This window comes from Mesocricetus auratus, unplaced genomic scaffold (assembly GCF_017639785.1).
Source record: "Mesocricetus auratus isolate SY011 unplaced genomic scaffold, BCM_Maur_2.0 Super-Scaffold_100707, whole genome shotgun sequence".
In the NCBI taxonomy this organism is placed as follows: domain Eukaryota; kingdom Metazoa; phylum Chordata; class Mammalia; order Rodentia; family Cricetidae; genus Mesocricetus; species Mesocricetus auratus.
The window spans coordinates 3665571-3693011 of NW_024429269.1; the positions used below are offsets into that span (position 1 = coordinate 3665571).

General features: G+C 42.9%; 1 protein-coding gene across 3 annotated transcripts in view; it reads right to left on the reverse strand.

The window, feature by feature from the left end:
* Kif13b (kinesin family member 13B) overlaps positions 1 to 27441 on the reverse strand; it is a 150697-nt gene that overhangs the window by 100102 nt on the left and 23154 nt on the right. For all 3 annotated transcript variants that reach the window (XR_005875153.1, XM_040740736.1, XM_040740735.1), the window contains exons 3-4: positions 4194 to 4206; positions 902 to 962 (exon numbers count right to left, since the gene is read on the reverse strand). Coding sequence is in view for 2 of the 3 variants with exons in the window: in XM_040740736.1 (XP_040596670.1) it covers positions 902 to 962; positions 4194 to 4206 (74 nt within the window). In the remaining variant the exon portion in view is untranslated. The remainder of the gene's footprint in view (positions 1 to 901; positions 963 to 4193; positions 4207 to 27441) is intronic.

The following is a 27441-nucleotide window of genomic DNA, read 5'->3' on the forward strand; positions in this document are numbered from 1 at the left end:
CTGTGTCTAGCACAAGGGTTCCATCCACCTCACTTTCTAGTCAATTTACTAGTCCAGGTACCACACTTCTGAATTTGGGTGATCCTTGGAATCACCATGGGGCCAATGAGACCAAAGGAACATTAATTGTTTAATTGTTTTTGTTAACCATGATCTTTCTTGAGAGAGGCCAATAAAATATTATGTTCAGTGTATAAAAGCCAATGCTTAGAACCATGTGACCTTGACAGTCAGAGACTCATGGAACAAAGAGTTGTCACACAATCCTAAACTTGTTGACAAATGGGGATGAGGCAGTTATCTTTGAGAAGGTAGTAGAAACTGAGAGGGGGTTGTGGTACAGAGGGAAGACAGATGGTCTGACAGGTCGAGAATTACTGAGCACCACAGAGGTTTTAAGGACTAGAACTTGAGCTACTGAGCCAGGTGTTGGTGGCGCACACCTTTATTCCCAGCACTTGGGAGGCAGAGGCAGGCAGATCTCTGTGAGTTCGAGGCCAGTCTGGTCTACAGAGAGAGTTCCAGGACAGAGAAAGTCTGCTTGGGGGGGGAGGGGATTTGGGCTCTTGTGTGGGGCTCCTCCCCCTCTTATACCAGGTCTTTCTAGACCACATCTCAGACAGCATGGGAACCTGCCTAGGATGTAGCTTTTGGTCCCATTAAGATATATGTGAGATGACCTCATGGGATCCCACAGCCATAGTATTTATCAACTCACATTAAAAACATCTCACTGAAGTGTCTCAGTCCCCAAACAGCACAAAATCTTTTATAGCAAGTGATGGAAACAGCTACCTGGACAGTGTTTAAAAGTTACACCAAATGATACCAAGGTGATGTGTGGAGAACAATCCAAAATGCCTCCACATTACTAACTACAAAGGACAATGTGCTCAGTTACCTGCATACTTCTCTCGGACGGATTCATCCATAGACCAGAAACAGTGATCATAAGCAAATATCTGTTGCAGAGGGAACATAAAGAGAGTGCATTAAGAACAAAATCTTAACATTACACGTGCTATTATGATAATGTATAGCATTGTCAACCAACTTACTAGTCGGGCCTTATAGCACAAACCTGTAATCCCATCACCTGAGAGATGAAGACAAGAGAATAGTCAAGTTTCAGGGCAGCCTGGGCAACAATGCAATCATGTTTCAGATGCCCAATCCCTCAAATAAACATCAAATTGTTGTCACAGAATAAGGATTAGTGATACATATAATCTCACAGTGACAACACGGTGATGTAAAGCCACCTTATGTGGAAAACATGTGCAATGGTAAGTCAAAAGGAAGCTTGTGAGACGATATGCACATAGCAACTAAGTGTGTGCAGCTATAAAAAGAAAGTGTGTTTGTACTGTTTGGGTCATTGGTTTTCTGAAGCAGGGTCTTACAATAATTAATATTCTTAGTCTCTGTCTGTCTGTCTCTGTCTCTGTCTCTCTCTCTCTCTGTCTCTACACACACATACACACACACACACACACACACACACACACACACACTTAAAAATATCTACCCAAGTTTACCAGCATTTACCTAGCACAACTTAAATCAAAGAAAGCAAACATCATAGAAGTTTGGAATTCTTGTTTACAGAACTGAAAACTAATAAATAGCAGTTGTTATTTACCAAAACTACTAAGTGGCTCCCTTTTTAGTTTTAGCAATTTTGTAAATTACTACAAATACCTTCTAGCCCAAAACTTCATAAAGTCAGTGATAATCACACCATATTCATGCATGCTCCATTCACAGATACAAACTATTGAGCATTTTATACAAACAACTGTCAAGTATGTCCTGATAAGAGCCCTTGTGTAGCTATTGTCTTCTTACTGCTTTAGAGCCCACCCACTTTGTTAAACATTGTACAATGGACACTGGCATCCAGAGACTATGTCTGCTTCTCTTCCTAATGAATATGCTTTGCTTCCTTATAAGACAGTACATCAAACAGCTAGGAATCGGCTTGGATGCAGTGTAATGGTAAAGCACTTGTCTAACATGTACAAGGTGCCAGGTTTGCGCCCCAACAATCAAGTAGATTAACTGTACTAACTTGTGATGTTAAAGTTGGAAGTTAGGTTTGGCACAGAGCAGGTCTTCTGTCTTGAGTGGTTTTCATGTTTTTAGGGCTTTCCATTATAAGCAGCAAATACTAACTATACTATACTATACTATACTATACTATACTATACTATACTATTTCCTGAGTTTGAGCTTTTGGGGGCTTTTGTTGTTGTTGTTGTTTACTTGAAACCAGATTGGCCTCAAACTCCCAGAGTCACACCTGTCTTTGGCTGGGATTAAAAGTGTGCAGCACCTCATACCCGGGGTCCACTCCTTTTTTATTACAAATTATTTAAGTGAGCATACAAAGCAGTGGGTTTCCTTTTGGCATCTGTGCCATTCCATGCATATGCTGTTTTAATTTTCTCTTCCCCCACTGTCTTCCCTTGTCCCCTTCTTTCTAAATACACAGTAGTTCTTTAAATAAGGCTTTCAATAAACGGAAAATGTATTCATGCTAACAAATTCTACAGAAAAAATATAAAGTACAACCAGAGCCAGTGAGATGGTTCAGAAAGCAAAGGTACTTGCCCCCAAGCCTCATGATCTGAGTTTGAGTTCTTAGGACTCAACTGGTGAAAGAAAACAACTGACTCCCAAAAGTTGTCCTTTGACTCCTAAATGCTTGACACAGCATGCACATGGCAGGGTAAGCATGTGAGAGTGTGCACACACAATAAATCAATAAATTTTAAAATAAATAAAGAAGGTCTCCCATTTGCCAACTACACCTCTCCCCCAGAGGAAGCAATCTGTTAAGGATGCCCCTTCCAGACTTTGTGTCTACACAGAACTTTCTCTAAGTAGTGAGAACAATTCACTAAATAAAACATAACAAGTTTTTAATACTGTTAAGTGGTTTCCTCACATCTTTACTGGTCTCTAGCTTCTGTTTCAATAAAAAGCAAAATTAACCTGGCACCTTCTTCATAGTGAAAATGAGGCAAAGTTCACAGACATAAGGAGACCGTGTCATATTCAAGCAATGTTTAAAAAGGCCATTGGGGATCCCAAAAGGCATGTCTACACATATTTCAGCAACAGTAACAGCATAGAGTTACAGCTCAACCACAGGCTGTAAAACAAAAGCAAGTCCAAGAATGTAGACAAACAGAATTTCCTGGAAGTTCTAAGGAACTCCAGAGAATTGTTCAGTTAAAAAGCAGGCTCCATGCTGACTCAAAGGTCCTATAAGAATAAGATCCATGGGGGCGCAGTGGTTAAGAGCACCTGCTGCTCTTGCAGAGGACAGAGGGGTCCCAGCAGCTTACAATCATCTGTAACTCCAGTCTCAGGAGATCCTATGTCCACTTCTCAACTACATGAGCACCAGGCATGCACATGGTACACTTACATGCATGAAGGCAAAACACTCAGACATGTAAAATAAAATGAATCATTTTTAAAAATTAAAGAATCTTGGAAGACAAAGAAGTCAACACTCCCACACAAAGTTGGCTCAGTGGGTAAAGGAGTCTGCCACCAAGCCTGAGCTCAATCTCTGGTGCCCACATGGTGTAAGAAAAGAGCCAGTGCCTGGAAGTTGTCCTCTGACCTCTACAGATGTGCTGCGGATGTGCAACACACACACACACACACACGCAATGTGCAACACACACACACACACACGCAATGTGCAACACACACACACGAGTTTTAAAATGTAATTTAAAAAATTTGAGGGTGGTCTCAGAATTTGGCTTCAATGTGAGATCAAGCACAGCCCTAGAGGAATCTGGAGCCCAATACCAGGGTCCCATCAGGACCCCATGTGCCTGGCAAATCACCCCCACTACCTAGAAGAAAGATGAGATGGATTGGCCCAGAGTGAGCACAGTGTGGAACAATCAGTTTCATGCTAATCTATGGCACACAAGGAATCTGGGTTGGGTTGCTAGGAGACTGGGCAGAGCTGGCCAAAGTCACTGCTCTCCATGGCCCTCCAGCCCTGTTGTGCCAATAAGCAGCTTTGAAATCATGAGACAGCCAAAGGTTTATACTACTTTTATAAACCAGCAAGAAGGAGGAGTTTTCAGTTTCGAGAGGAAAGTGTCTAGTACTTCAGGGATATGCACAGGAATCTCTACAAGCATCACGTGAAGAACTCTTACCTTCGGCTGGCTCCTGAGTTCCAGAGAGTGGTGTCACCATGGACATGAAAGAAAGGGACAAGTGTTAGCAAAGAAGTGTAGTTTAGAAAACTCTTCTCGAACGATAAAATAAATATATGCAAATTTACAATAAGAAAACAAAACATTAGCCAAGCACATGCACCTATAACCTATATGCAGAGAAGCTAGAGGCAAGAGGATAAGGAGTTTAAGGTTAGGCTGAGCTACACAGCAAGTTCAAGATCAGTATAGGCTACATAAGATTATGTCTCAAAGGGGAGGGGGAGGAGAAGAGAAGGTAGAGAGGAAAGGTGAAAGGAAAGGCGATAAAAAGAAAAGAGAAAATATTGCTTTTGAAACCAAATAGTAAATGAAAGGCAAATTAAAACCAGTGAGGCAAGGGAACAGACTACAGCCAACCAGCTTGTCTCTCCCCAACAGCAAGAAGACCTGAGCACTGGGGAGCCTTAGGGGAGTCTCACAGTCCTAATGGCTTTGCCTCTGCATTTCCCCTCACCCTGTACACATCTTACAAATGATCTTTTGAAAAGCTTGACTTCTGAGCCAGGTGCAGTGGCACCTCTCTGTAATCCCAGACTCAGTCAGGAGGGACTGAGTAAGAAGACTGTAGGTCTGAAGCCAGCCTGGGCTTCATTAATTAAATCCTGTCTCAGGCTGGAGAGATGGCTCAGTGGTTAAGAACACTGACTGCTCTTCCAGAGGATTGGGGTTTAATTCCCAGGACCCACATGACAGCTCACAACTGTCTGTAACTCCAGTTCCAGACAGCTCTATAACCTCTTTTGGGCCTCCCCAGGTACTAGCATGCATGTGGTAAACAGATATACATGTAGATAAAATACCTATACAAATAAAATAATATTTTTAAATCCTTGTGTGGAAGGGCCACGTTGGTCGTGAGTTGTATAAGAAAGCAGGCGGAGCAAGGCATGAGAACCAAGCCAGTAAAGGAAGCAGCACTCCTCTGTGGCCTCTGCTTCAATTCCTGCCCTGGCTTCCCTCAGTGATGGACAACAACTGTAAACTATCAGAAAAAAAATCCTTTCCTCCCCAAGTTGCTTCTGGTCATGGTCTTTATCTCATCAAAAGAAACCTATCTCAGACAGCATATCATAGGGCTTCCAGGTGAGACTTAAGCAGGTATTTTGCTATTTAATATGTATATGAAAATTCTTGCCTTTTCTGAGAATGAAAACATACATCTAGTATAATATTTCAATAATTTAAATAATTTTTCAAAACTTTTAAAATCAGCTTTTCCAAGAGGCAACCAAATAAATACCAAACTGAATAATATATGACTCACTGCAGAAGAATCCACAGACTCACCTGAATTCAAAGCAGCCTAATAAAAACAGAAACAAACCAGCAAGTCAATTACAGGGCTGCTTCTCCAGCTAGGGAGTCTGGGAGTCACAGCAACAAAGCTCAGGTAACCTGCATGGTCACAGGACACCCCAATACATAATTACAGCTCCTTAATAAGTAGATTAATTAATTAATTAAACAAGATCTTGTCAACAGGGAGCTGAAATCCCATATAGTCACAGCTCACCAATTCCAGGATTCTTTTCCCAGAAACCTCAGCAAGCCTTGGCACTACAGATAATCTTGAAAAAAAGAAAAGCAGCAGTTCCTGACCATCCAATGTGCTGGCACAAAGTATGTCGGCCACGGCCTTTACTTCCTGGCTCTGCTGGATTAATTTTCTCATTGCTTAACTTCATTTTTAAGTACTTTCAAACTTACAAAAATAGTGCAAAGAATTCCCACACAGGCTAGCTCAAGCTTCCCTACGTGCTAATGATTTACAGAACCCCAGCTACAATAACCGTAGTCAGGACAGACCTATCAACATACAACCTATTACTTATCAGCCAGTCCTACCCAAATTTTGCCAACTACCATCACTGGTGTACTTTTGCTGGTCCAGGGCTCTGGGCTGTCTGTTGTCATGATGTCGTCTCCAACCCAGGCCAGTTTGGCTATGATGGACACCTGGAAACACTGGCCACTTTGTCTGCAAATCGTCCCTCATACTAGTTGCCTAATGCTCCCACATGACTCAAGTCATCCTGTGGGCTTGGCGAGTATCAACACACATAGAAGATGACCCTGTGCATGCATCCCACCAGCAGACACGCGATGTCCAGGGCTTACTCAGCCTCACAGTCAAGGTGTGACACTCTCCACGTTCTAGGGTTACCTTCCCTCCCTTTGTCCTTGATATTCATTTGGTAGCAAAAAGCCTTGAGACCACGAAGCACCTCTCTATCTCATCACACTTCCAACCATGAACTTTAGCATCCACGTGTAACTCTTGCCTGCAGTGACTAATGTCTCTCACATGGTGAGGAGACAGCCACAGCACTGGAGATGAAACTGCTAATGATCCAGGTAGATCAACATGGAAGGTGCTCTGCTGGGGAAGAGGTCAGTTTGGAAACCAACACATGATGTGGTTGCAGTGGGGGCTTCCTGTGCAAGGAAGGCTCTGGGTTCCATTCCATCGCCAGCATGACCTAAATCCCACATCACATGCAATGGCTGGGTATTTCAGGAAGAAACTGTTATCTATGATGAAGTAGCTATTCTTTTCTCTTTTCTACTGATCTTGTTAAGGGGCCTGTGCTCACTTCTCACTCAAATAATAAATCCTATCATGAAAGTAAATCTAATTACATTCTTAATTTCTGGTAAATATGAAGATATTCAGCAATGATTTTTATGTCTATTGATAATCTTTGGGAATATTTCATTAATACCTTTGACAATGACAAAAATAAAGCAATTCACACAATATTACATATACTTAAGATATAAACAAAACTGAACAATGGTAGAACATGCCTCTAATCCCAGCACCCTGGAGGCAGAGACAGGTCATCTCTGAGTTCAAAGCAAGCCTGATCTACAGAGGGAGTTCCAGAACAGTCAGGGTTACACAGAGAAACCCTGTCTCTAAATAGCAAATTTTAAAAAAAGACATAAACATGTCAGAATGAGTTATAAACCAACCAATTGCCATGTCAACCAATAAAATCCAAGCACCCGCACCTCTTCTGTCTTCCACTGTTCTGGTGTGTGTGTGTGTATCTGTGTCTGTGTCTGTGTGTCTGTGTGTGGGAGGGAGGGAGATAGAGACAGAGACAGAGAGTCTCACAATATATTCCTGGTTAGCTTGGACTTGTTATATAGGTCAGGCTAGCCAGGAACTCACTGGGATCCTCCTGTCTCTGCCTCTTGGTGGCTGAGGTCAAAGTCCATACCACCATCCTGTCCACAATCATCTCTTTCAATTTTAAAGATTTAAGCTACTGAAATGATCATAATTAGAAATAGGCAGAATCTCTGGTTTACAAGATCCCACTCTGACACGCTCTAAGAAGCACACATATCACAAAGAGCTTGAGGCTGGGATATACTCGGCCCATAGAATGCTTGTCTAGCATACATGAAGCCCTGGATTCCGCCTGTAACACATGCCTAAACTCCCAGTACTAGGAGGTGGAAGCAGGATCAAGGTCATCCTTGGCCACATAGGCAATTAGAGGCCAGTCCCTTATGAGAGCCTGTTTGAAGAAACAAAGAAAGAAAACAAAGAGCTCATTTTAATCCTGCCACTGTAAGTAATGATGCTGTTTCCTTTCCGGGGTTCAACTGGCAGTACCAGCAACCAAACACAATCTATGACAGTGAGTTTTCTCTTGTCACCCCTCCCCCAACCTCCTTTCTACACACAGAATAAAGCTGACAGGACTAAGGCCCTGTACTGAATGAACTCACGGTGCTTCTCAACCTTCATAGGCAGGTCTCTGTAAGAAGTTTGGATAGTATTAAAATCCCAGTGCACCTTTTCCTCAACATCTGGAGTATTCCATTCAACTCTGAAGGATATTGAGCATCACTGATAAAATATGCTTTGAGAATAGGATACAAAAGGCCTCAGAATTTGAAAGCACCACCAGCAAAATAACCAAACTACTGGAACTCCACAGGACCTACTGGGGAAAACTACAAGAAGAGGAACTTCTCTTTAATGTACAAACAGCCAACACTGTTCCAAACGGCCTGGTTCCAACAATGGATTATCTAAGGAGAGGAAAAAGACTGGTGAGGAGAACACATAGGAAGGTGATGCTTCGCTGGGTTACTTGTTCAGTTCTATACAACTCCTCAGTGCGTGCACACGAGTGCATGTGTGTGGTGCTGGGGATTGAACTCAGGGCCACCTGCATGTACCTTAGGCAAGTATTCTACCACTGAGCTACATCCCCAGCCCTGGACAACCCTTCTTATTTACAGTAATGATGAACAGCAAACATCAATGAGACCCATTGCCACTCCCTGTCAGTAACGCCTGCAAAGCACCAGACCCACAACCTCCTCAGCACACCCTCAAATGGTCCCTCCTCTCAGGCTACCCCAGCACTTACTGATTCCACGGTCTCACACCCAGACAAGGCCATGCTGACACTGCTGAACTCCCTGCTTACTTAAGCCATCCCACAGAGCAGAAAAGTGAAACCACCCTAACTCCCTCAAGGATCTATCCACGAGCACCACTCCAGTGGCCTGAATTACCGCCACTGCCACTGCACTATGGCCATCTGTCTCTGTCTCTGTCTGTCTGTCTGTCTGTCTCTCTCTGTCTGTCTCTGTCTCTCTCTCTCTCTCAATATTTATTTATTTTTATGCATATGGATGTTTTGCCTGCCTGTATGACTATGCACCACTATGTATGTGCAGTGCTCACAGAGGAGGGTATCTGATCCTCTAGGACTGGAGTTACAGATAGTTGTTAGTCACCATGTGAGTGCTGGGAATTGAACCCAGATCTTTTGGAAGAGTAGCCAGTGCTATTAACCACTGAGTCATCTCTCCAACACCACCATCTGTTTCTTGATGGCGGTATGTGAGTCTCTAGAGACTGAGCTGCTTCTTTTATCAGAGACCAACACAAGCGGCTTCTTGCTCAGTAAATACCTCCCACACTCTAGGCAACCTGGTCCTGCCAACACTCAAAAGTACCCAGCTTCATTCACCCACACAGTGTATACACTGCCTGCTCTGGGATGTATGCATGACTGTCAGCCTTGAAGCTGAGAGGCTAACTCTTTACTCATTTGATTCTCAGCTGGATTAAATTTCCTAGCCATAACTATCCCTAAAACATCCTTGATCCAACCGTCTTAACACACCCCAGTGTCTCTGCAGAGCAGACCATTCACCACCATCCCTCCTTCACCAGGCCAACCGGAAACAGTAAGGCAAATGAGAAATACAAATTCCACAGTCAAAAAACCAGGAAAGTTTTTAAACTGAAGGGCATGACACAGAGACAAAATAAAATAAAAAAATTTAAGGGGTCAGGAGTGAGTACACCAGGTACCCCAGAAAAAAGAAAAAGACCCTAAAAACAAACAAGCAACTGGTAGGTGTCTGTTTGAAACACATGGGCAAACCCCTCCTAACTCCAACCACCCTTTAAAAATTCAGGTCCCCATCTCTGACACACAGTCCTTGAAGAAACTTCTTTAAATCAAGAAAACTGCCCAACAACCTTCTACTAGAATCCTTTACCTATATAAAACACACTGGCTCAGAGCAGAACAGTCAAGACAATGACTATGGGACCAAAGCTCAGAAGAACAGTCAAGACAATAACTATGGGACCAAAGCTCGTGTGCTTTGTAATGATAAGACTTTGGACACAAGGAAACCTTGACCTATAAACTCCTTAATTTCAAGCTGTTATAATTCTAAGAATATAATCATTAATTAATTTCACTGATCACTAATGAACTACCTGCCTTTCGTCACCTGTGAAACACACATGCCAGCAGAAGGGGTACACATTCACTGCCCAGGGCTGGAGAGACAGCTCAAGAGCATCACCCAGGACCCAGTACCCACATCAGGTGGATCACAAAGACCTACAACTCCAGCTCCAAGGGATCTGATGCCCTCCTCTAGCCTCCACGGGCACCTACACATCTGTGCATATATATTCACAAATACACACATAAAGTAAACAAAATCTTTTTTTTAAAAAATAGCCAGTCTGTCTTCATTACAAGAAGGTAAAAATTTACCCAAAGACTACTGATCAATTTTCAATGCCTTTTATAAAGCATATAATGAGTGACGTACATTCACTTGATTAACTACAAATTCAAAAGACATCAAAGTTTATACAGACATTACTGGAACTTTCTGGACTCTAAGTAGAGGAAACTTGTGACTTTTACTTCTCTGAGGTCTTGTGGTGTCCAACTGTCTGAGTCTGCTTTCCTCCTTAAGTGACTATGTGACTAAACTTCTCTCAAAGGGACTGGAAAAAACTTTCCACCAAGTAACATTAATTAATTCTCCCAACCTCCCAACTCATCCTGCACCACAATCTCCAGCCCACAGTACTGACTCCAAGTAGAAAATTGGAAGGTTTCACATCGGAAAATTGGGGTTTCTAAACTCTCCTAACATTGAGAAAATGTAGCCAACTTCCCCCACAGCAGCCACAGCTACCACATCCACCAGATCCTGTCAAGGCAGACTCCATTCCTGCCTCAGAAAGCAGGAAGTTTCCTTTTTCTCAGATAGTAAGAAAGCATAAACAACTCACTCATTTGAACCCATGAAGAAGATGGTCCTACAGCTTCCCCCTGCCCAGTAGATAATTTAATACTTTTTTAAAGAGTCAGCTAGGGATGTAGCTCAGAGGGTAGAGTGCTTGCCTGGCACAAACCAGGCTTTATGTCCACTCCTGAACATCACATAAATCAAGCACTTGGGAGGCAAACACAGGAGGATCAGTTGTTCAAGGTCATCCTTGGCTACATAGCAAATTTGAGGCCAAACTGGGCTACATGTAACTTTGTCCCAAAAATGGATGGATGGATGGATGGATGGATGGATGGATGGATGGAGTAAATGAAGCACACATTCTAAACAAGGGACCTCAGATGCAAATGTCACTCACAGAGGTAATATCATCAAAGTTAGTTGATATCAAATCAAACTTAAGTACTGAACAACGACAGGTCTAGAATTCAGATTGAAGACAGGAAGCCTGGGAGCCTCAAAGAAAAAAGCAACAAAATGTGGGAAGTGTATGCCACCTATGTGTCCATACATGCTGCTACATGGAAGATGGTTCATTTCATGATGCACTGTTGTCTTAATGTCTACAGTTCAAATTGGCTGGCAGATGAAGAAAACTTGAAATTTCTAGCTCATTACTATAATCACCCCCCTAAAATCTATTGCTTAGCAAGTGTCCTTAGCTTTCTTGGGTTCAACTAGAGATTCAACTCCCAAGTGTGTCTAACTTCATGACTCACAAGAAACCAACCACTCAATACAGTGAAGATTGCTGACAGTGGTTTCTACCTTTGTAACGAGCCCATGAGCTCTTCTTCCTCCTTGCTGTCACTTATACAGAAAACTTCAGTCCACATGGGTCATGGCTTTTGTTTCATTTTGTCGGGCAGGGTAGGAGGCAGTGGAATTTTAGCCTTCAAGCTCCCAGACTAGCATCTGCAACTTAAAGCAGATTAGGATGCAGTCTACAGGGGATCCATTAAGAGTTCTGTCCTGGCTTGGGCCTGGCTAGAAAGACTGAGATGGGAAGGAACACAGCTAATGACAAACTCTGACCCTGAAGCTCTGCAGCAACCTGCCCAAAATAGTCAGGCCTTGGGGAAGGACACACAGCTTCCCTAAATTTTGCCCCACTTACTACTCAGTATCAAAAAAGAAACCATGTGTATACCCACTTCTAATTGGCCACCTTCCAGCTTCCCAGGCCAACAACCCCAATTCTGAGCACCCTGTTGTAGCACTCTCTAAATAGATGGTCTCTATGCTCCTTTGGGTGGTCTTCATTTATAAATCAGAGGCTGGTCAGCTAACACTTTAGATTTTAAAAATGGAGCCACCAAACCCCAAAAATATGAATGGAAGTATCAATAGAGTAACAGTAAGTTATAAATGTGTGTCTCTATCATGAGATATGTTCAAAACAGACTGAAAAGGGATGAACATGAGAAGGAAAAGTGGGTAGGGCAAACGTTACTGAGAGTTAAGACTGTAATTCCAGCACTGAGAGAGGAGGCAGGATGATTAAGAGTTCAAGGCCACGGTAGCAATACCTCAGACTCACATAGCAGAAGGTGAGCTCCAACTCCTGAAAGTTAGTCCCTGACCTCCATGTACACCTTAGCACATCCATGCACAAACACATACATACAAAATAAAATAATGTAAAAAAAAAAAAAGAGCACCTCTGCCACATAGCGAGTTCAGGACCAGCTTAGGCTACATGAACCCTGTGTCTAACTAATTAATAAAAGTAGAAGATGCATGCATAACATCAAACACTATGGAAAGAACTAGAAGGCACCTTTTGTCTGTGACTACACTTTCTGTATTTTGAAGTGATGTCTCACTGTTTTGCACACTGGCCTCAATCCCCTAGGCTCAATCCATCTTCCTGCTTCTACCTCTAGAGAGCTGGGACTACAAGTATGAGCTACTGGACTAAGCTTCTCCCTTTGCATTTGTACTCAATCCTGTCTCTCTGACTCTCTGCCACTGTGCATGCCCAACCTCAAAAACTCAAGGAATGAACCCCCACTATGTATGCATCCCAGATGGGCATGAACCAAATGTCAGTAAAATGAGGCAGGCTTGGTTAAGGTATAAACTAATTGTTATACCAAAATTTCATCCACCCTAAGTGTATATAATTCAATGGCAGTTAGCAAATGGCTAAATACCACCTCCATGAAGGATGCTTAGGACACCTCCATCATCCTAAAGGCTCACTCATATCCCAATATGTCAGGTCCAGGTTCTACACTAGCTTCAGACCACCATAAGCCACTGTGGATTTTATTTTCCTCTTTGTCTTTTCTGGACATTTAACATGAACAGAAGTACACACAACACTGTCTTTTGCATCAGGCGTCTGACATAGCACATTTGGGAAGCTCATTCCTGTGGAGTGTGTTATCAGCACCAGGCTCTTTTTTATTGCCATACTGTATTTTGTTCATTCATTATCGGCTGGGCCTTTGAACTGCTTCTAACTTGGGGCCACTAGAAACTGCACTGGTAGGAACGTTCAACAATAAGTCCTTGTGCATACATTTCTTTTTATTCTTCTTGAAGAGATACCTAAGAATATAACTGTTAGGTCACATGGTGTGAGTGTTTATGCCAGAATGATACATTTTAGAAAAGTCAAACTACATACATACCAAGTGTATGTAACTGACTGACGTGTCACCAACAGCACATAAGAGTTGGCATTGTCTTTCTGATAGCAGACATTCAAGTTGGGACACAGGGGCATCTCACTGCAGCTTTGGTTTCTTTTGAGCAGTCTGGCTATGTAATCCAATCCCTCTGCCACAGCCTCCAGAGTGCTAGGATTATGTGTGCCACCATGCTCAGGTACTGCATTCTAATTTTTAAATTTCTTTTTAACTTACATGTATACATGTATGTCTGTATGTACACAGGAGTGCAGAAGCCAGAGGAAGGCATCAGGTGCCCTAGGAACTGAAGTTATGTGTGTTTGTGAGCTGCCTGATATGAGTGTTAGGAGTCCATCTTGGGTCCTCTGCAAGAGCAGTATGCACTTTTAACTGCTCAGCCATCTTTCCAGCCTCCTGAATTCTTATTTTAAATTGTGGGATGGTTAAGAACACTGGCTTCTCTTATAGAGGATCTGAGTTTGATTCCCAACACCTACATGATCACTCACAACTATCTATCACTCCAGTCCCAGGGGATTCAATGCCCTCTTCTGGCCTCAGTGAGCACTTTATACACATGATGCAAAGACACACAGCAAGCAAAATACCCAAACACATCAAATAAAAATAAAGTTCAAAAAAAAGTTAAACTAAATTGAACCCAGCATATATATATATATATAGATATAGATATATATATATAGATATCCGAATATAGGAGCTTGCAAATTACTTTTGAGCATTCATCTTCATATGTTGGCGTTATGTGCAAGACAGAAACTCTTAATCAGTACTCCTGTTTCAGAATATGCTGGTGTATAAGAACTTATTGTCAAAAGCAGACAATGCCAAGAGACCAAAGAATGAGGCAGACAAACCTAAGTTTGGGCAGCACACTTAAACACAGAGCAAATCTCAGGCAGCATCAAGACAGAAGTGTCCCTGAATGACATGGCAGGAGCAGGGACTTCTACGCTAAGCTACATTAAGATGTTGCAGGCATACAACATACCTGAATTTCTCAAAAACGGAAAGCTACTGATATATCAAGTATCAATTAAGAAATGGACTGGGCATTGGCAGCTGGCAGGGAATGAATGCTCACTGACTCTCTTAATCACTCTGTTTATCAAACAGGATTTGCAGTGAGTACCAGGATCATGTGGTAGGCAAGATAGTGGTCACAACCAGAATGGCTAGAGTTATTGTCAGGCTGGCCTGCTACCATTTTCCTTTTACAGCAGTGACAAAGGCACTGAGGCACTTGTGTAAAGGTAGTGCAAGTCTCTGTTTTAAATTTATTAAATGATTGGGACTGGAGTGGTAGTTCAATGGTTAAATGTCATTGTTGCTCACAGGCTTGGTTCCCAGCCTACATGGTGGCTCACAATCCATCACCGCAACTCTCTTTCCAAGGGGATCCAATGCACTCGTCTGGCCTCCACAGGTAACTGCATACATGTGTGCATATGCACACAAACACATAAATAAAAATAAATCTTTAAAAAAACAGAAAATATATACTTTGCAGAACTCCCTAAATACTCCCCTTGCAATATGCACTACATTCCAGCAGCTAAGTACAGGTGACCTTGCTGCCAGACACGGCCACATCAGCTCCTACATCTGACAACCTTGGCAATTGCCAGCCCAACACCTGCCAAGCTCGAGGCATTTGATGAACGTTTACTGAAATCAGAGACTAGGAGCTAGGCATGGTGGCATTGGCCTATAATACAAGCATCTGGGAGATGAAGGCAGGAGGACCTTAAGGCTATCCTCTGCCACAAGGTAGAGGTATTCTGGGCAACATGAGACTATATCAAATAAACATAAGGCGAAGCTACATATTAAGAAACCACTATCGAGCTGGGCGTTGGTGGCGCACGCCTTTAATCCCAGCACTCGGGAGGCAGAGGCAGGCGGATCTCTGTGAGTTCGAGGCCAGGCTGGACCGACAGCCTCCAAAACAGAGAAACCCTGTCTCGTAAAACCAAAAAAAGAAAAAAAGAAAAAAAAAAAGAAACCACTATCGAGGGGCTGGTCAGATGGCTCAGTGGTTACAAGCACTGGCTGCTTTTGTAAAGGATTTGGGTTTGGTACCCAGAACCCACATGGCAGCTTTACAATCTGTAACTCCAGTCCTAGGGGATCTGACACCCTCTTCTAACCACCTCAGATACCAGGTATACACATGATGAATTTTACATAAATGGAATCAAAACACTAATACACATAAAATAAAAACAAAAACATCTTTTTTTTTAAAAAAAGCCACTATGAATCAGACAATTGGTCTGTAAGATGAAAGGAAATTTCAAATATCAAAGTGAAACATGGGGATGCAGAAAAGAACATCTTTGAGTGATCATGAGGGTAAACAGTATTAGTTCTTTACCAAACTGAAAATCATCACTGCCTTACAGCATATGAAAAACAAAGTCAACCAAACATTCTGATTATAAACCTTACCATGGTCTGAAATAGGCCATGTGGGTTAAGCATGAGCAACTAAGGCATGTCTGTGAAATTCATGAGTACCATAATGTCATAAGAGCAGCTGCTGAATCTGATCTCAGCCAATCAAACTTTTGGGACCAGGAACCAGCTAACCAAGCCTATCATGACAGGTGGATTAAGTATGTTTTCATAAAACTTCTATTTGGTAGTAAGCACTAAGATTCCACCTATGATGTGAAAAGCTTCATACCCCATCACTTACCTCAGGTTCAGGTTACTCTATGCCTACTCACCAGTCTTTCCACAACCGGAGAGCCCATAGTTCTACACATTTGACTGGCATAGAATTATCTGGGCTAGCCAGGCAGTGGTGGCACACGCATGCCTTTAATCCCAGCACTCAGGAGGCATGTGATCTCAGTGAGTTCTAGGCCAGACTGGTCTACACAGCTACACACAAAAACCCTGGGTCAGGAAAAAAAAAATTGGCTGGGTGAAAGTGGTGAACACCTTTAATCCCAACGCTACCAGAACTCTCAGCACTCCCAGTGAGGCAGAGGCAGGCAGATCTTTTTCTCAACAAGGAAGTCAGGACATGCTGCATTTACAGAGAGGAGGGGTAATGCAGATGCAGATGCTCCCTAAATGTTAGTGTACCCATGACCTCACACAGTCCCCCCTGCTCCACCTTTGCATCCTCATAAACAATGCCAGAAAATAAACCAGATCTTGAAGTCTCCCCCACTTCATGGGCATCTTATGACAGCATCTGCATCAACAGACAGCACACATTTAGGAACCGTACCACCAGAGTCCCTCATCTAATCAGGTGACTATGGTGGTAAGCATAGACACTAGCTGGAGACAACAATAAAATCCTACACCCACTCCAAAAAAATAGTCTTTGGTCAGGGAAAGAGTCATAACAGAAACAGATGAAAACAGGTACGAAGAGGATTGAAATTGCTAGAAAAATCTCTACTCAGAAACACCAGACTTTATTTCTTATTCCATGAATTATGTCTAAGTTGAAAACTGAGATGTGCAGATTTCTGGGTTGGAAAATTCCTTCACCTATTCTTAAAGCCTGGCATTCAGGGAACCTTTCCATTTCTGTGCAGTATCACGTTAGCAGTCTCTGACCCAATGTCCTATCTACAGTTGCACACCACCTAGTTTGTCCTCCACAGGGTACTCTTGCAATGAGTGAATAGTCTAGAGTCTCAATGAGTCAAACAGGCCTTTGACTTTGGGCAAGTTACTTAATCTCTCCATGCCTGTTTCTCATCTGCAAAAGGCAGATAATAATGATGATTAGAAAAGTCAATACATGGGAAATGCTTGTAGCCAAGTCAGGCTTCTGACCTTACACTACTCACATGAGCTCATTCTAGGTCTTTTCTCCTCCTACTGCAAGGTCACACTGCCCTCATCTTCTAAAGAGCTTGACCTCTGAACCCTAAGCACAACACCCTCATTGCACATGAAAAAGTGATGGGAACATAGTCTTCCATTTGATCAACACAGAGATAATGGTTGGCACATGATTAGAAACCCCAACCAAGGACGCTTGCTCTAGAACAGGAGATCTCAACCACAACGAATGAACGGGAGGCTCTGTGAACCCAGAGGAGAAGAGTTACACTGCCACTTCTCAAGACCTTACCACTGAAACTTGAGTTGAAACTGATGTAGCAATGAACTGTGGTATAAGCAGAGTCTGTGACTCCATCACCAGCAGACCCAGCTGCTTTCCTATCACATTCTACTTGTTACAAATAGTTTTGGGTTTTATGAGGAGGTCAGTGGGTAGGGGGGTGCATATGTGTGCAATGTACCCAAGTACAGTGCCTGCAGAATCCAGAAGAGGGCATCTGATCCCCCCAGAGCTGCAGTTATAGAGGTTGTGAATCTGTCTGGCATGGGTATTAGGAACTGAACTCAAGTCCCTGCAAGAGCAGTATGTGCTCTTAACAACTGAACCATCTCTCCAGCCCCATCACAAATATCTTGTTAGTGTAGTATATATTCAAACAAATTCAAAGCCTAAGCAATTATCACCAACACTAGATCTGGCTAGTTAGCATAGCAGTAAGTGTACATCACTACTATTACACATTTCTAAAAAACGTTTCTAATAATTACATTTCAGTACACATCTGGTCTCCTTTATAATCCTATGCATTTTCAGGAGTTCGAAGGCTTTATCTGACAGTCAAAAGGTTCAAGGCAGGACAACAGCTAAGAAGTTCTGCTCTGGAAGCAGTTTTTGCATGCTCCCAGCTACCCCTTTTTCTGATGAGCACTAAAGGGATTGTCTACCAACAAAATGCTAGAAATAATTTTTCACTGGGAAATGCATAGTGTTAAAAGTAGATCAACCAAGACTGGAGGCAGACACCTCTGTCCTGGGAAGGCAACTCACAAAAATAACCAGCCTCCTATCCTACTCCCTTGAGAGCTGTGTTCTTGGCTAGAGCCCTCCCTAGGCCTGAACTCAGATCTGGTCAGAAGAATACCTGAATCCTGCTACATGTGTCTCCAGAGAAACTTTCCAGCCAGGTACTTGTCTGAGAGCTGTGACCTAACTGGGCCTCTAGCAACAGCTTTGCATGACTAATGTTGTGGCTGTCTGCTAATAAGCATGGTGCAGGATTCATCAAGGTTATATTGTAACCTTCCCCTGATGGTGTGGTTGGAAGGAAAGCAGCCCATGCGTGCCCTTTCACCCTAGTCTAATCATAGAAAGTTGCTATAATACCTCATTATAAATGACCACAGGGCTTAGATCCGTCTACAACATCCTATTATGCTAGCAAGCTCCACAAAGCCTGGAAAACCCCCATTATGTTAGCTGTAGATGGGTTTCTCTGACTCCAGAATGTGATTTCTTTCTTTTTTTTTATTTTAAGGCAAGTCATATTTACCTTTCCTTTATTAAGCACCTTGCCAAGATCATAAAAATTAGGTGTCAATCAATAGCATGACCCAGGATCAGATGTACACACTTGTAGTCCTAGCACTGAGGCAATAGAATTCTGAGGGATACCCTGTCTCAAAAATACAAAACTAATAATAATAGCTGTAAATAAATGTTGCTTGCCATCAATGTGAAGATCTAAAAACTGCAGTCTTTATTCAGCACTTGGATTTCCATGGACTCTGAACTGCCTGTCTACACTACTAACAGCTCCTAAGCTTGCCGATCAGGACCAGAGTCTGTCTAGTCTGAGAATGACAGCTTTTGTGTAACTGTAACCAACTCTAGGCAATAGTATGCCAGTTGATGCTCTTCAGAGAAATCCCACAATCCTGCCATCTAGAGACTAACACACTAACTCCTATTAACACACTTGTGATACTGCTAGTATAAAGAAAGCTGATATAGCTACGGCATGCTCAACCCAGTCAATACTTATTCACTGCCCAGCATGCACAGTGTTTGAAAAGAATGACTCTTAAAACACAACATAGTCTGACAAATGATCAGAGGAAATCTACCAGAGCCTAACAGCAGTCACCATCTACTACTAAGTAGCTAGCATGAGCCAGGCGCTTACATAAAGAGCTGGCCATGCCAACGCAACCCTGCAGTGTCCATGTGATGCAGAGCCACCACCTCCACCTCAAGAGAAGGCAACTGAGGCTCCAGAAGGAACTGTGATTTACACGGGGGCGGCGAGGCCCAGAGCCCATGGACCCAGTCTACGCACTACTGCTTTCCATCGACAATCTCTTGCCATCCCACAGCTAGGAGGATGACTAAACTCCAGCAGCAGCAGCACCTCAACCCCACTCTTCCCAGAGCTTGTAGGGTTAATGAGCCACTCTAGGAAGAACAGGCCCAACCTCTTGCTATAAAGTTGGTTCTTTGTAATGATCAGTACCAAGTCCTAGGAGGCCAAGGGTGAACAGGAAGCTAAACCAACAGCCAGTGAGGCATGAACAGGAGATTTGGCACACAGACAAGCTGCCTCACCCGGAGTCCTCAGCAAGCTGAACTGAGTGCACAGAAGGGGGTGGGGCTGAGAAAGTGTGTGACTGGGTCTCAGTGAGGCTGCTCAGAGTTGAGGCTGAGCTGGCAGCAGCCAGGGCTGTGAAAAGTGATCAAAGGCTCTGAGGAGAGGTGAGGCAGAGAATCTGAAGCAGCAGTGAGGTGTCTGATACAAATGTCAAGGAGAAAATCAGAGCCTGGAGATAGACGTGAGGCTTCTGGAAATGGCAAGGCCCAGAGTCCTTGCCATTCAGCACTGACGCATGTCTCTGGCCCAGTACCATGCTCCACGAAAATGAATAAAGGCTGGCATGCAGGCTCGGCCAGGGCATCTCACACTGTGGGTGGGGATTTCCATCCAAAAGTTTTTCTAGAGAAGACTAAGAACACTTTAGTGATAGGACACTTGCCTAAAGTAACCGTCAACTACCAGCACCACAAAAGCAAAATAAAATCCATTCTTCAAAAAGCAAGTAAGAGAGGAGAGAGGGGAAACTGTGGTTGGTATGTAAAATAAATATTAAAAATGCTTATTAAATTTTAAAAAATTAGAAGTCAGGTGGTGGTGGCAACTGCCTTTAATCTCAGCACTCAGGAGGCAGAGGCAGGTAGATCTCAGAGTTCAAGACCAGCCTGGTCTACACAGCAAGTTCTAGGACAGCCAGGACTACACAGCCAAAAAGCCAAAAGAAAGAAAGAAAATAGTTTGGGATTGGAGAGTTGGCTCAGCAGTGAAGAACACTGGCTGCTCCTGCAAGAGGTCCTGGCTTCAGCTGCCAGCACCATAGGGTGGCTGACAGCCATTTGTAACCCCAGTTCAGAAGTTCCAAATGTCCTCTTCTGCCCTCTGTGGGCACCAAGCTTGCAGTGGTGCAGACACATATGCAGGCAAAACATTCATACACATGAAATAAAAGATTGAAATTTTAAAAATTAGAATGGTTATCACAAAATAGCACCAGACATATACATAGTGCCCATGTTCTGATGACATTTGTCTTTTCACTTAGGAATACTTTTACCTTTTTATTAAATTACTTTCTGATATATTTATAATCAAATGAGTCCAACTTGACAACAGCAGAATCAAGACATGCTCAGTTTCTCCCTTTTCTGTCTTCCTTATAACAGGGAAAGACACAGGACTTCATATAACCCATGTGACTCCCACACCCTGCAGCCCCCTAAAAACATCTCACATCACACCAAAATTCCCTCTCAGTTCTTCTGCACACTTCTGTGAGCAAGGGAACACTTGGCAGGCTCAGAACCAGGGAATCCTTGCCCACTGCCCCAAGAGGCCTGCAGTAAATGCCCAGAACTGCTCACTCCACATGCTTTGGTGAACAGGGCCATGACCTTCAGAAATACCACAGGTTGAGGCTGGGGATATGGCTCAGTGGGTAAACTTGCAAACATGAGGACCTCAGTCTGATGCCGAGAACCCTCATAAAAAAAAAAAGCTGTGGGTGGTGGCATAGGTTTGGAATCCCACACTGAGGAGGGAGACAGGTGAATCCCTGGTTCTCTCCCTGGTGCCCGCTTCACTGGCTGGACAGCCTAGCATGAAACTACCCAGTGAATTCCAGCCAGTGAGAGTCAGTCAGTCAGTCAGTCAGTCAGTCACTCTCTGTCTGTCTCTCTCTCTCTCTCTCTCCCCCCCCCCACCAAGGAGACACTTAGGATTAGCCTTTTGGCCTACAAACACACACAAAAGCATACACTAATAAGTAAAATAAATAAATCAAATATCACAGGCTGAATAAGATTCTGAAGCAACACAGAAATGCTCTTTTAATGGCATTAGTTAAAAAGGAAATTATGGTACTTGGGGGACTGGTGTCTCACAATGTATACAAGGCAGATCTCAAACTCTTGGTGTCACCCATCCTTGCCTTGAAATCCCTGCCTTCTTGCCTCAGCTCCTGAGTACTCACATTCTATAATTCTGTGTATTTACCAAAAAACAAAAAATGGGGGTGGGGTTAACGAGCCCCAAAGCCCAGGGCAAAAGTCATGAAGAATAATCTTTGTCACAGAAGCCAGAGAGAATCTGCACTGCTGGATTGATCATAGTGAGGCATATGTTTAACCCCAGCATTAAAGAGGCAGAGGCAGAACCACACAGATCTCTGGGAGTTCGAAGCCAGCCTGGTCTACATAGTGAGACCCTGTCTCAAACAAAAAACCAGAAAAGAAAGTGGGGTAGTGTAGGAAATCAAATAGAACAGAATAGATTAGATTTGGGACTGGAGAGCTTGTTCAGTGGTTACAAGCACTTTTTGCTCATCTAGAAGACCAGGGTTCAATTTCCAGAACCCATATGCAACTCACAATTGTTTGTAACTTCAGTTCTAAGGGATCTGATGTCTCTTCTGGCTTTGATGGACAAACATGATGCACAGACATACATCCAGACAAAACACTTATACACATAAAATAAAAATAATGTTTTAAACAAATCTACACTGATGGTTGGAAAGGGAGAGATATACAAGAGCCTTGACAATAACAAATAAAGGAACTGAACCTAAAAAGGACAAGGCCTAGCCACAGGGGCAACAAGCAGCACTGTTTATTTGAGCTTGAACATGAAGCCTCCTAATTTTTAAACACTGAAGCCGTAGGGCAAACCAAACACTTCTCTGAGTCAGGCCCACGGTCCCCCATGCAAGACATCCAGTCTATATCTCACTGGCAGTGCCCCATCCTCAGGAAACGGGTACATTATCCAGCAGCCTCAATCCTAACACCAGATCCCTGGGAAGCAGTAGATTTAAAACATAGCCAGTGCCACACACAGAAACCAGGTGATCAGAATAACAGCAGAACAGAGCTGTATGCTATGGGCATCTACAGGGTCCAGGAATGAGACTGTCACCTGGAGAACATGCCTAGTGAGCAAAAAACATCCACTCCTGGGAAAGTGCACTGGTACAGTGAGTGGATAGGGGGGTACACTGGCTCTACCCATCATTAGGAATTGGAAGGACACCCAGCTTTCAGACTTGCAGACCAACAGTCAAACCATGGTTTCAGAGGCAACATCAAACAGGGGCCTTGAGAATAAGCCAATCAGTACAACGGTAATGAGCAGGCATTGTGGGAGCAGACTCGAGTCCAAACATGCAGTTCACCTGCGGTTCATGCACACCTTATTCACAAGCCACAAAGGCAAACACACGAGATTGTTAGTGCACCTGCATTTTGACTGCAGCCTGTCATATGAGGTCAGATGTACAATGTTCAATCTTGGTCATCATGTCTGTGCTCAGAAAGCTTTGAGATTATTAGAGCAGTTCCAATTCCAGACTTTCAAATTAGGGAAACTCACCGTGTGCATTACCTGACTATTTTTAAGGCAAAATTAGAGCATTATAGACCCAGAGGAGGTGGTACTAGGGAGGCAGAGACAGAGACAGAGGCAGATGGATCTCTGTGAGTTTGAGAATAGCCTGATCTACAGAGCAAGTTCCAGGACAGCTAAAGCTACACAGGGAAACCATCTCAAAAAGCAACAACAACAAAAATTACAGCATTATGAATATGTTAACAGCATTCAATGTCACTGAGTAAATGGAATCATGGTGTTATTCCTCCAGCAGTCTATGTGGTGACCACCACAAAACAATATAGGAATAGAACATTGTTAGCCACAGAAAATGGTTTTATGGCTGGGCATTGGTGGCGCACGCCTTTAATCCCAGCACTTGGGAGGCAGAGGCAGGTGGATCTCTGTGAGTTCGAGGCCAGCCTGGTCTACAGAGCGAGTTCCAGGACAGCCTACAAAACAATACAGAGAAACCCTGTCTCATAAAACCAAACAAAAAACAAAAAAAAAAGAAGAAGAAAATGGTTTTATGGTGCCAAATTTTCTGTAACAAAATTCTTTAAATTAAATGACAAATGTAACTTCTACATACTTTCTGATCCTTATCTAAATTGCATTTCAGTTTTCTTACAGGTGGAGCAAAAGTATTAATTACTAGCCTTATATATCTGTCAAAACATGAAGATACATGCAGCATTACTCTCAATGATCATGGCTCACCCTGTAAATTTTAGGCTGGGTTGGGGGTGGAGCTCAGTGGCAATCTTGGCCCTGGGTCCAATTCCCAGCACCACAAAACAAATTGATTTTACTATAAACTTATGTAAATTAGACTTGACAAAGGTGAAACAAAGGTGAAATTTGCCACAAGATACCTGTGATTTTATTTTTCATATTTTTATTTATTTTTATTTCATGTTCTTTGTTGTTTTTTGCCTGCATGTATATCTGTGAGGGTGTCAGATCCCCTGGAACTGGAGTTACAGACAGTTGTGAGCTGTCATATAGGTGCTGGGGATTGAACCTAGGTCTTATAGAAGAACAGCTAGTGCTCTTAACCTCTAAGTCATCTCCCTGGTTCCTTATATTTGTTTTTATGTTATGTGCATTGGTGTATTGCCTGCATTTATGTCTGTATGAGGATGTCAAATCACTTGAAGGTGGACTACAGACAGATATGAGCTGCCACGTGGGTGCTGGGAATTGAACCTGTGTCCTCTGGAAGAGTACCCAATGCTCTTATCCACTGAGCTGTTCCTCCAGCCTTGGTACCTGTGTTTCCTAAAAATAACTCTGTGTATGAAAGTTAAGAACTCCAAGTCTCTAAAGAACTAGTTTTCAAAAGAAATGTCTCCTAGGAAACCAGAAATGCTCAGAATAAAGCCACACTACTTCACTCTGAGTCTGCAAAGCCATGGAAGACTGTGTGACTGCCTCCACTTTCCAGCTTTGCTGTCCAATGACTGACACCATGACTATATGCAACTCAAGGCTAACACGTCGTCCTAACTCTTGGCTTGATGTGGAAACACTAGATGCACAAATACTGAACTGATGAGAAAATTTTCCGAAAGTACTGTGAATCGGCTACACTTCCACATCACATTTCTTCATGAGTGCCACTGCCTTGTCTCGAAATGTAACTGCACTAGGGGTAGTCCAATAGTCATCCACTCTGGAGCCTATGACAGGAGGAAAAAGAGCCTCAAAGGGGTGAGGGGAGACGTGCTGTAGTGGTTTATCTCCAGTGGCTGGACTTGTAATCATGTGGGAGACGCTCCAGGACCTCTGGGAAGATTGAACTGGGGAAGGAGACCCACTCTGGATGTAGGCAGCATTACTACAGGGGCAGGGGTCCTGGACTGAGTGAAAAGGAAAAGGGAGGACGGCAGTTGAGCACCAGCATGCCCCCCTCTGCCTCATGAGGATACAATGCAAGAGTTGCCTCATGCGCCTGTCATAGCTGCAGCCATATTGCCTCCATCCTCATTGCCATGATGGACAGTACCCACAAACAGTGAGCCAAAATAAGCCCTTCCTCCCGTAAGTTGTTTTTGTCACAGCGTCAAGAAAGCAATTGATACAGATGCCAAAAAAGAACAAAGCAAAGCGACAAAGCTCTAATGCCAGGGCTTAGGAACTATCAAGCTTTAGTTACAATTAGATACTTTATCTAGTAGGTCATACACTGACCATGTTATGCTGAATTCACAATTCAGGGATTCCCATTAGCTGTAACTTACTTGTTCTCGACCTACTATCTGCTCACATAACATGGAGTCCTCATTTTTATCAAACATAAGCACCCTTACAGCAATTTTCTAAAGTCTGTTCCTTTTATTACCACTCAAAGTCTAAAAACATGAGCAAGACAACACTCAGATATCCAACAACAATGATAAAATATAAACAAATTCTAAGCCAAGCCTGCAGCACACATCTATGATCCTAGCACTTAGGAGGTAGAGGCAGGTGGATCAAAAGTTCAAGGCCATCCTTAGCTACATTACTGAATGCTACAGGAGACCCCATCTCAAACATAAATAAGTGTATATACATACAATACATACATCAAGTATTGAGCCATCCTTCATTCTCTTTATTCAAAAAGCTTACTAACAAGCTATCAAATAGATCAGGTTAGCAGCCTGCTACAGGCTGTGCTGGTCAAACTTGGCAAAATCTATACTTACTGTAATTTGATCATGTTTCTATTAACTACACAGTGAATGGCATTCAACCACAAGTACTTTTTTTACAGTTTTCCTGAACTCTTTTTAATAGCCATTCTCAAATATACATGATTCTTATATGCTCAGCCATCACAGTGTTTCTGTAAATGGAGAATTACAGAGTCATGTACAACCTCTGAGCACAGAGTCATGCTCCAGCCCTCCCAACATCATTAGGGTGGACAGGCTCCCAAGGGAAAGGCTCTTATGAAATTAAATCAGATATGTACAGGTCTCTAGGGGAGCACTTTCTATGCAGGCAGAACTGTTAGCCTCACACAGGCCATTTCACAGCAGAAAGAACAAGCATATCCATTGTGCATGCCATAATTACATTTTGCATGACTTCCTTCAATTAAAATCTTCGTTTAAATGAGCATCCATCTAGCAACAGAGAAATTTTTAAAAGTCATTATCTAATATGGCCTAATGATGCCTTCCACTAATAAGGTATTAGTTGGAAAATGATTTCATATGTTTCAAAGAAATTACCAGCGTTAAGTCCTCCCCCAATATATTGTGCAAGAGAAAACAGTCATCTCACTTCTTGGTGTGTTTTACAAGCTCCAATCTGCACACCCACCAGGATCAGAGTGAAAATGGGTTGGTGTACTTTGCTTGTACTAGATATTCATTAATTACCTAATGAGCTTGACTAAACTGATGCTTAATACATCAGAAGGAACAAAGAGGTTTCTAATGACTTTACTAAGTGGACTGAGATCCACATCTCAGACACACTCCTCATTAGACCAGCAGTCCTAACCTCCACACTGTTTTCTGGTTATTAGGGTCAAGCATGCAGGGCAGGGAAGCACCCTGTGTCTACTATAAAAGCAGAGATACCCCCTTGTTGGAGTCCGCCCCTGTGTACAAGAACAGTTCATCATGTGAGACACTAGAGAAATCATATCTGATTGAGTCAAGATCTTGAAGTACTGGAGGGGGTGTGCTGTTATTTTTTGGGGGTTTTTTGAGACTGGTCTCAGAACTCTCAGGCAGATCTCACATTCAATATGGAACTGAGGCTATCCTTGAATTCCTTATACTACTGCTGCCGCTTCCCACGTGCTAGATTGGAGTTATATACCACCATCCCTGGCTCAAGATCTTGACATCTAAATCTCCCAAGGCTTTCAACTTTAGAAAGTTTTATTCTTAAGATCTGACACTTGGTGTGGGAAAAGTCACAAAGGAAGAATCACAGGAGAAACCCCACTTTAACATTCCAAGCACAGTGCTAACAAGCAGACATGCACAGCCACACACAACACACAGTTGGAACAGAAAGCAGAGGACTAAACAAGAAACCGGAGAAACTGGCCAGGCAACTGCAAGTGCAACTGACATGAGAGAGGCCTTTCCTTTTCAGGGTTCAAGGCTGATGTTTAAAGAGGCCCCTCTAAGAGATGCAATCTCTTCAAAGAGTCGGAGACTCACTAAAACA